The following is an 11,591-nucleotide window of genomic DNA, read 5'->3' on the forward strand; positions in this document are numbered from 1 at the left end:
CTTATATATTCACTCCAGGATATTCTGAGCTTCTAGGAACACTTGATGTTACAAAAGCCACACATTACGTTTAACAGGTTACAGTTTCACTTTGAATAGACACTACTTTGCAGCTAGTTTAGAAGAGAAAGCATTTGGGTAGCCAAACAAGGACCACAATGCTTTAGGGGAGCTTAAATTTGTGCTTCAGAATTTTCAGAAGGGACAAAAGGGCGGGGGGGGGGGGCGCTTCCTGTCATTTCCATTGCTTTCTGCATGTGGGACCAACATGGGCAATGCAGAGTTTAAACAGTTGCAAATGGAAGGAGGGAACATCTCGCCTTGTTTTACATATTTCTCCCCGACTGGGTTGAATTTAACATGAAGTTGCTCCATTGTTCACACGGCTCCCTGCCCCATATACATTGACAGAAGCTACTGTTTACATGGACTTTTCATTCCTTCATTGTTTGCTTATGGAAAATAAGGGGCGGTGACAAAGAAGAGAAGGGGAAGGGAAAGGAAGAGAAGAGAGGGGAAAGAGGGAGGCACTGACCACAGTGCAGAACCACCCAATAACCTTGTCTTATGTGATCATTAACCTTGCTGGAAAATGCAGCTGGTAGTTCACTCTGGAGCTTGTTATTAGAATGTGAACACAGACACAGATACTGCAGAGGCATTTCAAGGATTTTTTGATTTGCTGCAAGTATTATAAATATTTCACCTATTTTGTGTGACTGCAAAATGAGATTCCAACAGCTCCTTTATATCTTATTTTTTCTCTTGATGAGTCTACTCCTTATCAATGGACAGAGGCCAGGTAGGAATTGTGTCTTGACGTTACATGTTAATATGTATATTTTATATGAGTACCGACTATACAGTTTAAGGTTATTGCTATTACTTTGTTCCACTTATGAATTCTTAGTTATTGTACTTTCATTGCTATTGTTTTGCAGAATTTTTAAAGCCCTGGGTCTACAGACCTATGAATAGTAATAAAGATATACATGTATACAGTGTAACTACTAAAAGGTCTAAAGAAATTAATTTAAACTAGATCTAAAGATGTTGCATTTCCATGCCTGCTCATGAGAAAACGCGCTCAGACAAATGCTGTATCAGCTACATCAAACGTACCTTGGTATGTAGCATCCACAGCACTTAGCTTTCGATGATTGACTTGACTAGGTTGAGTTTACGCCCTGATAAAAATCACGGTGAAACAAAATGAAGCTGTTAAGACGTCAACAGCTATAATCACTGTGGTGATACAGATGAATTCGGACACTTACGGAGCAATACATATGTTTAAAAGGGTGTAAGTAGCATCTTTACGAATATTGGCTGGGGGGAGGGAAAGAGTTCTACACTTGCTGCGACGCAATTTTGTTTACTACTTAGCATTGACGGTAACCTATCATTCAAATCTGGTATCTATGTTGATTGCAATTTTAGTGTTTCCTATGACGGCTTTAAAGCAGTGCTTTGATCATATCTATCATAAAAAGCGGTAGTAAAAAAAAAGCAGCAGCTTGTTTCCTGTACAATTATTGTTAGACTGATCTGAAACAACCAGCCATTCAAAACTTTCACACACCTATTTAAGAAAACGTCAGGAGGTTTTTGAATGAACAAAATTGGGAAGCAAAATTCCAAGCAGTATAATTATAGTCTTTAAGTTATGCAATTGTAGTAATTACAGCAAAATAAACTAATTTCACTCTATTTTGTGATTATGGAAAAATAAAGTTGTCAGCAGGAGCACAGAAGGTAACAAGGCGCCCCACTGATGATTGCGTTTCTGACTCTTCTTGGTTAAGGGAAAGTTTTATCAAGGGGGGGGGGCATCTCAAATGTGACCCTATGTCTGTCTTCATCGGTGCGGAAATCAACGCAAACTTCATGACTACTACGCCCGCTATATAGCCAGATTGCGCCCTAACTTGAAATTAGATACATAGAAAGGGGGCTTGATATACAAAAGTATATAAGGAAGGGATTCATCCTGTAAGGTAGAGAGCACTATGGCCCCGAGTCAGAAATGCATTTATTTTACGCAACTGTTCAAAATGTTTGAGGGTGATATACCTTCTGCTCCAGGAATGGTGGCTGCAATTTTTGAATATGCTCTTGTCAACAAGCTTATGGCACATGGGGGGGGGGGGGCGGGGGAGACACTGCTATTTCGGAAATTGGAAGAAATCTAACTTTAAGGGATGTTTTTAACCCAAAAAGGTGGCGGGGGGGAGGGGAGCGAAAGGCTGTGAGGACAATTAGGGCGAATATGGAAGACGCGGTATGGTTCAGTGAAAAGACTTTTGATCTTTCTTTCCGTTGCTTTGCTGCTTAATATCCAATAGCACTTGCCAGAAATTCAGCAGGGGAAAAATGCAAAAACAAACAGGTTGGTGTAGGACATCAATGCCCGCAGTGATGCCTGAACAGCAGGTTCTTTTGCATGCTGAGTATACACAAGTGTAATTGTTGAAGTTTTCGATTCAAACCGTGTGGTTTCAATTCCCGCTTCTGCCTTTCAGCTAACCTGGCCCTGCGCAGAAAGCTGCACAGACACAACTGCTCCCACAGGCGTTGTATGCCTCTCCACTCCAGAGTGCCGTTTCCCTGAGGTATCTGAAATCCAACCTCTCTTTGCTAAAGTCAGGAGAGTCTGGTAATAAAACCAGGCGCCGAGGATGTAATTATCAAAGCTTCCCAATACATTTCTTTGGAAACACTGCTGAACATGCTCTCCAGAATAAGCACATTTCCAAATTCTGCTTACATTTCAAAACAGTTTACGCTGCATTTTACTAACCAAACCACAGACATGATTTCATTTGGTCTCCAGTCCTTGCGATTTCTTTGTTCTGAAAACAGGGCTTTGAAAAAGCAGTGGGGAGGAGGGGAGGGTATGCTTTATTTAAACTCCATGGCAGGATCCCAGATGTGCTAGAATTATTGGACTTGATTACAGTGTTTTCAGTATGGCAGATTCTGCACAAGAAATTAGCTCGTTTGGATAACGTGCTGTCCCACATTAGCGTTCCCTTATACTTCTCCTCTAGGCAAATTCCAACTCCCTCCCCTCCTTACACAGGCTGAAAATTCTTGAATCTGTTATATCTGAAACGTTGCTGGGCTAGAAACACTTCCCACTGTACTATTGTAGTTCTGAGTACATCTCTCTATGTATTAAAAGCTAATCCCCAATGTTTAAAAAGGAAGTGCGGGACAGTGATGAGAACTTCAGACTAGGCACCAAGAGTACTCGGTTATAGCTGTAACTGATTTGCTGTGTGAGGTGGTACAAGTCACTTGATCTCACTTACTCTTTGCCCTATGTTCACCCCTCACTAAAATGGAGATACCACTTACTTACTTCAAAGAGGATTGTGACACTTAATGTCAGCAAGGGGCTTTGAGATCCTTGGATGAAAGACTATGCATGAGAAAAACATTAATGCTCTATAGCAGATTACAGAATGTGCATTCAAATATGTGCCTATTCAAACGCATTCCTGTGACTCCAGAAGCATACAGGTAGCATATGTAAATATAGTAGGGTAGGCATCAAAAGGATATCAAGACTCCCTTTCAGGGAAGCATGGAATTTAAGAATGAATAAAACATGCAGTCAATAGTTTTGCATCTTTTAAACTCTTTGTTATAGTAAAGATAATGTGCTAGCCCTAGGCATGTCAGCATAATTAATAAATAAATGACAGAATCTATACTAGGAGGAGCCAAGAGGTTTCAATTTGCTAAGTAAGCATTTGACTGTATAAAACAAAGACCAAAGCAGAGCTTCTGACAAAGCCATGAATATAATTTCTATTTTGCATAAAGCAAACACACACCACTCCCAAAGCTACCTATCCAAGGGCATCCTTGTTTCTCTGCTGCTACCATGACCAAGTAGCAAATGGCTACGCTGGTCTATAAACACAATGGTATGTGTATATGACATACATAGAAAAAGCACAGAAAGCTGGAAAACTGCAAGCCTAAGGAATGATTAAGAGATATCTTCAGCATAACCCCTGATTTACTGCCAGGCTGCATTGAGGCAATAACTAAAATATTTTCAGGATGCAGGTTTAAAAAACATGCTCATATTAAAGTGTTTAAAGAGAGATCTGCCTAACTGGTGCTTCAGTATTGAGCACCAAGGCCAACCTGCCTGCTCATTTCAAAGGACAGAGTCTGAGACAAGATCCCTCATCAGTATCAGCATAAACATAACCAGCTAAGCAATCAGATCAGCTCACTCAGCAGGCAGGCAGGCGCTAAGTGAGCTGAATGTAGAGAGGGATAGTAGAATTTAGTTTAGGAGCAGGGGGTTTGTTGAGTCACTCCTGAATGACTTGCTTCAGTTCTGATTACGACAGTGGACTCAACACCCCTTCCCCCCAACCCTGCATCTATAGGCTAGAGTCTGTGCACAGACTTATTTACATTTTCTCTAATTTGCCCCCAAAATAGTATATCATACATTTGGCTTCAGATTGCACTGTCTGGGTGATAAATATGCACTTATTCTGGTTTTTTCTTCCCTTCTTCCCCGTACAGTATATCAATTTGCCAGACTAAAAGCTATTTTCAAAGTTATCTGCTTCGTTCAGGGAGCTGATTTCTAGTAACAAAAAGTCAGTGACATAGCAAAAAAGGTACTCATTAATGCATACCCAATTTTATAGGCGTTTAGCTAAAGATTGTTATAATTCTGTTCTGTCAAGCTGTTTAGAAGTCCTACAGGGCTTGATTTTGGGAGGAGGAGGGATTTAGCATCTGCAGCTCTTACAGATGTCAACTGGAGCTGTGGGTAACTGCTTTTGAAAAAAAAAATCAGGCCTTATATCCTAAGGGGGCTTTACCGTTGAGTTCCAGTTCCTTTCCAGTTTTAAACTGGAAATTTATTTTTGCGTATTTACTACAATTGTAATTTAGCATCTTTATTTACAGTGGCATCTAGAGACCCCAACCACAATCAGGACCACATTGTAGCTGGATATACCTATAGTAAGAGACAGTTCCAACCCCAAAGAGTTCAGTCTAAACCAGGGGTGGCCAACCTGAGCCTGAGAAGGAGCCAAAATTTATCAATGTGCATTGTCAAAGAGCCACAGTAATACATCAGCAGGGCCCCCCCCCCCCAAGCTGCCCCCTACTCCCCCCCATTCCCAGCACCTTCAGCCCACTGGCAAACCCACTGATCAGCACCTCTCCCTCCCCCCACCACCTCCTGATCAGCTGTCTGGGGGAGGACAAGGAAGGGGGGGGGCAGAGCCAGGGATTGAGCAGTGAGCACCCCCTGGCACATTGGAAAGTTGGCACCTGTAGCTCCAGCACCGGAGTCTGTGCCTATAAAAGGAGCCACATATGGCTTTGGAGCCACAGGTTGCCCCTGGTCTAAACAGACAAGAAAGACAAAGCAAGTATTATTATTCCCATTTTACAGACAGAGAATTGAGGCCTGGATACACAGAGAGACTGAAGTGATAGATTGCAACCTAACCTTAGGTGTCTTGAAAATCACTGGGATATACAAGTTGCAGTGAGGCACCTAGGCTCCCTATACAAGGAAGCGAGAGAGAGAGAGAGAGAGAGAGAGAGTTGCTTTAGAATGGGATCCATAAAAGCCAGCATGCTGGGCAGCAGTCGCCTAAGCTAGCCAATGGGAGGTGGTGACAAGAGGGGTGTATCCTAAGCCCTGCCCCAGACAATGTTCAGCACCTAAGTCCAGCTGCAGGAAGGAATCTAGCTGGTGATCCACAGCTGGACACCTCCTTCCTGGAATCAGGCAAGTTAGGCCTTGAAACAGCCAGTTCTTGCAACACCCAGCTTAGGAACCTGCCTGCCTCTACACAAGCTTGTGACTCAACCAAGATGTGGAAGACCCCACTTTCAATTCTCACCTATGCTTGATGAGTTGAATACTGTAACCACTGGCCTGCAGAATGCTTCACCTTCTCTCTCTCTCTCCCTCTCCCTCTCCCTCTCACACACACACACACACACTCATATACACACTCTCTGACCCAGTTAATATTTAATTTCAATGGACAGGCCTTAACAAGAGAGACCCACATCAGAATATCCCACAGTTTATTGGTTAGGGCATTCTCCTGAGAGATCCTTGTTCAAATCCTTTTTCCTCATCAGGCAGAAGGGGGAATTAAACCATGGTCTCCCACAGGCCAGGTGAGTGCCCTAACCACTGGACTAACAGTTTTAAGGGAAGCCACTGCTGTCAGCATCTCCCCCCACCTTTTTGCACAGAGTTGGGGCCCTACTAAATTCATGATCCACTTTGGTCAATTTCCCAGTCAAGGGATTTGAAAAATCATGAACTTCATGATTTCAGGTATTTAAATCTGAAATTTCACAGTGTTGTAATTATGGTTCTCCTGGCCCAAAAAGGAATTATGAGGAGGTCACAAGGTTATTGAAGGGGGGCTGTGGTGCTGTTATCCTTACTTCTGTGTCACTGCTGGCAGCAGCGCTGTCTTCAGAGCTGGGCAGCAGGAGAGTGGCAGCTGCTGGCTGGGAGCCCAGCTCTGGAAGCGGAGCTATCGCCAGCAGCAGCACAGAGGTAAAATAGGCATGGTATGGTATTGCTACCTTTACTTCTGTGCTCCTGCCTGCAGAACTGGGCCCTCAGTCAGCAGCCACGACTCTCCAGTCACCCAGCTCTGAAGGCAGCAGCGCAGAAGTAAGGGTGGCATGGTATGGGATTGCCATTCTTACTTCTGCACTGCTGCTGACAGGACACTGCCTTCAGAGCTGGGCACCCAGCCAAAATCTGCCACTCTGCAGCCACCCAGCTCTGAAAGCAGTGCAGAAGTAGGATGGTAATACTGTGACTCCCTAAAATAACTTTGCAACCCCCCTACAACTCCCTTTTGGGTCAGGACCCCCAATTTGAGAAATGCTGGTCTTCCCTGTGAAATCTGTATAGTATAGGGTAAAAGCACACAAAAGACCAAATTTCAAGGGGGAGGGGACACCAGATTTCATGGTTTGACATGTTTTTCATGGCTGTGAATTTGGTAGGCCATAGCTATCAGCTACACTTAAAATGCTGCAGCTGCGCCGTTGAAGCACTTCAATGTACACTCACTACTGTGACAGAAGGGGTTCTTCAATTGCTATAGGTGATCCACCTCCCCAAGAGGCAGAAATGAGGTTGACAAAAGAATTCTTCTGTTGACCTAGCACGGTCTATACTGGGGGTTAGGACAGCATAGCTACGTTTCTCAGGGGTGTGGATTTTTTTATACCCCTGAGACATATAGCTATGCCAATGTAAGTTTCCAGTGGAGACCAGCCCTTTGGTGTGCTCTAAGTAAACCACCAGATCAGGCCCTGCAGGTGAGCTAGAACTATAGGCACCTATCTTCCCTAATTTGAGAATCGCACTGGGGCTTAGATGGGAGATAGAGAGGCACCAGGATGCCTAAGGCAGCAACGTGCATGCCCAGAGGCAGAAACTTAGGCACCTAGGAGACTTTTTTACAGCAAAAGTTAGGCCTGTGTGAACTTAGATCCCTACAGAGTTAGGTGGCAGCCAAGTGGGGATTTTGTGGCTCACAGTGGTGCCTAAAAGTAGAAGTTAGGTACCTGAATCTCTCTGTAGATCTGGCCCTAAGCGAGTTCTCCACTGTGGTACAAAAATCTGGGGCAGAACTCAACCCAGATCTTCCAAGTCTCACTCCAGTGCCTTAAGCACAAGACCATATTTCTTTCTATCTAATGAGCTGTTATTGCAAAGCTTACCATTTGTTTTCTGGAATCTGAGCTGTCACAGGAGACAGTTGTAATGTATCTGGGAATTCAGTAGTTGGGATCTATTAGCCCTTCCTAGCAGACCACTTGAAACAAAATTATGAGACTCACAGGCTCCTCCAAGCCTACACAAACAGGATGGCTGTTGAATGATTTACTTATTTAACAGATTTAAACAAAATGAGGCCCACTGGGTGAATATCTACTATTTACCTGATTCAAATGAAGCAGAATAAGCAAACTATGACCACTTCATCTAAGGATATTGGCTTCCATTACAAACACCCTGTTCAACCAGTACAAATAAAAAACAAACCACCAAAGAAAATAATTGTTTGATTAACCTTGATTTTCTGTAGTAATCACGTCCTCTAATTAAAAGGAAAACACTATTGGGAATGTGGCACCAGAGTGAAAGAGAAACTTAAATAAAAGAAAGCCATTCCTTCCTGGGCCAGAGGTCAAGAATGCATTTGATTTTTTTTAAATCCACACACTTCACAGCTCCTTGCAACCACACATCAGCAGAGGTGAGGTGCCTAATTCTTGCAATCAAAATAATGAGATGAAATTCTGGTAACTTACAAACAAAAACAAAAACTATGGTGGCCTTGTAAAGTCAATACACTTTCTCTGTGTCAAAATGTAGAGAGCTACTGAACATCCATGAACCTCTTTAAAGATTAATGGAATTGACAGTGCAACGATTTTAAATCAAGTATGATTTTTGCCTTCCCAAACCATACTTTCTAACAGAAAGAAGAATGAAAGAGGAAACCAATCAAGAAAATGCGATGTGATAGCTGCAGCATTCTAATCAGTGCAAGTGTCCATGTAAAAGCCATCACCACATTCAGAACCTTATCAGACTCCTCCTGGAACAACTTCACACGAGTTTCAGATTTCTCTAAGTTGGGAAAAACAATGGAATCACAAAGGACCCCTTTCAGGAACTTGGGAAAATCAAGAGTGCCATAAAAAGATAAGTCATTCTTTCTACATACCAACAAATAGCCATGTGGGTAACAGCAAAGCATTGTAGCTTTGAACATTTTCAAATATTAGACCAACATTATACCACTGAAAGAGCTAATATAGTTATTATTTACCGTTCACATATGTCTGTGTATTTCTATTTAGATATAATACCTAGTAAAGAACATGAAAAAGAATGGTGAAAAATATTTAATAGTTACATTTTTTGGACAAATATATGGGTTTTAATGTTTATGGTAGTACTGGATGTTTATATGTAGACATAATTATGCAATTAACTTTACTATACTCCTAAGAAAAGCATAATGTATCTATCAGAAAGTTGTAAGTGCTAAACTCTCTTAGGAAGCAAAAATCTTCGATCTAGATTTTAGAAAAGAATCCTGAATGTCTTAGCTCTGTTTTAAGTCATGTTGCATACGATAAAGACATAGGTCATGATCTTTGATGGTTATTTATGTTTATAAAATACCTATGTGCCTGTATATTTTGTAAAAAACTAATTATGCTCTTCAATTAATGTCTCATTTTTAAATAAACTTTGTACAATTTGTTTTTAATTTTATATTCCTTATGTGTAAAGGGTCCTGCACCCAAAGAATTTACCTCATTTCTTTTGTAAATTTCAAAAGGGGTCAATGTTAAACTTTTCCTACTCAATTTCTGACATACAGTTAAATAAAAATCAGTTATTCACTTGATATTACATTTTCAGCAGACTTTTTCCCTCATTTTTAATTTGCATTCTGAAAGTATTAAAAATAATTCTAGTAATGTTGATACATATAAACAACTTATTATGAGATTCTTGCATTTAACCTATAGGACAGTATAGTCAAAGCATTATACTGCATCATGTCCCTTGATATGATAAAACAATGTGATTTGCGTTGGGATGCAGACATAATTCCACATCTCTAAGTCTGAAATAAATGTGAGTCTTTTAACTGTCCTATAAACTACACTGGACCTTGAAAACTGACATTGTCCTGTAAATAAAATGAAATGTCATTGCCCTGTTTTAGGGCAAGCAGCAACTCAAGCAGTAAAAGAGGTGGTCCTATTTCCAAATTGAGAGCAAAAGCCAAAATCAGCATTAACTCATTCCTGGAAAGGATGAATACTACAAGTAAATAATATGGTGCTTAATAGAGTCTAAAATGGAAAAAAAGTGGTAGTAGCCATTGAAGTCAACAGGAATTTTGCCATCAACATTAGTGACAGCAGAATTGGAACTTAACAGGCCTGCTAGTCAATTGAGCCTCAAATCACCCTTGACTTATGTACAGGGGTTTTGTTTGTTTGTTTTTTTGTGGTTTTGTTTGTTTTGTTTTTTGTTTAAGGTGCACTTTCACTTGGAATATACACATGCAAGCCCATTTAGACCAATGAGCTTTTACATGTGAGAATCTGATATCACCCACAAAAATAGGAGACATTTGGCCCCCAATCCTGCCACAACAAACCCACATGAGTAATCCAACTGAACTGAATCAAATTATTCATCTGCCTGGGTGTTAACAGTATTAGAGCCATTGTGTATGTATACACCTGCAGGGTTGCACACACACAAATGGAAGCTGCTGAAAAAAATCAGAACTCAATTACAAAAGGAATTAACCTAACTTGAATTTTAAAAAGCCTTAATTAAGTAGTGCTTAGTTCTCAAGCTGCCGCAGTCAAAATGTGGGTTTTTGAAACCTAAATAAAAAACCCAAAATAGAGAAGGAATCTGAGATTATGTGGGACTATTTAACACATTTTATCTCCAACTCCCTTTCATCAACTCTTTAAATTACATTAGCTATTTAGAGTGAAATTCAAAATGATATAAAACCAGGTCAGCAGGAAATAGGCTGTGGTGAGAAACAGCAGAGCGGTATGTTCACAAATGATAAACAATTCACCTCTTCCCTTTCCAGTATAGAAAAAGGAAATTATAGAAGAATAAGTCTGGTAATGCTTCTCTTTTGCACACACACACACCCTCCCCCAGATGTCTTAAAGCTATACACAAATTCTGTTCTCGGCCACAGTACATTTATCCCAGTGTAACCTAGAGCAGAATTTGACCCACAAATGCTAGGGTTAGTAAGCGAAACTCAAATATTTTAACTTCATAGCACAAGTGAAACAAACTGATACAGACCAGTACTTTGTAACTGATCTCCTGCTAATATTTATCTTATTTCTTTCTAGTAACAGCAATCAATATATTTGTCAACCATAGCACAATTCTGATACAAAAAACATTGTAACATACCTTTTTATTCAGGAGCAATGCCTAAGTGCTTAGCAAAATCAAGTAATGATGGTGCTTTTTTGCCTAACTCTCAGAGTTAGGCTGTTGATAGACTTGTCAGCTGAATGGCTTTATTTCTTGATTACTGTTCATTAAAGTGGGTTAGTCTTGATCAGATTAGAGTCTTGAAATAGTAGAGATTTGGTAAAAGATCATTTACTGCAAGAGATCATTCAAGATACATTAATAACTGTTTAGGTAGAAAAAAGTTATGTCTTCACAAAGACATAACTGTACACCAATGTCTACTGCGGCGGGAGGGGGGGTTGTTTTGCTTTACCTAGCATACATACATGACAGCTCCTTTGAGCAATGAATATCCCTTGTTGAATGTTTAGAAAGTGCTGAACAGATCTGAGCAGCACCTCAAACTATAATAAAATAACAAACAATAATATTAATACAATATGTGCATTTTGGTGCAACTAGATTTTGTATGTACTTTTTGCATGGTTTTTATAGCACTATTTTTTCTGGAGAAATAAAGACATTTTAAAAAACAATAAAAAATCCTGAAAGACAC

General features: G+C 40.5%; 1 protein-coding gene across 1 annotated transcript; it reads left to right on the forward strand.

Moving 5' to 3' along the window:
- Positions 1-243: 243 nt before the first annotated feature.
- Positions 244-9,861, forward strand: APELA (apelin receptor early endogenous ligand). The gene is made up of 3 exons (XM_050946735.1): positions 244-802; positions 2,523-2,612; positions 8,527-9,861. Exons 1-2 carry the CDS (start codon positions 727-729, stop codon positions 2,609-2,611), a joined length of 165 nt encoding a protein of 54 aa, XP_050802692.1. The 5' UTR covers positions 244-726; the 3' UTR covers position 2,612; positions 8,527-9,861.
- Positions 9,862-11,591: the final 1,730 nt, after the last annotated feature.

Source organism: Gopherus flavomarginatus, chromosome 3, assembly GCF_025201925.1.
Source record: "Gopherus flavomarginatus isolate rGopFla2 chromosome 3, rGopFla2.mat.asm, whole genome shotgun sequence".
Classification (NCBI taxonomy): domain Eukaryota; kingdom Metazoa; phylum Chordata; order Testudines; family Testudinidae; genus Gopherus; species Gopherus flavomarginatus.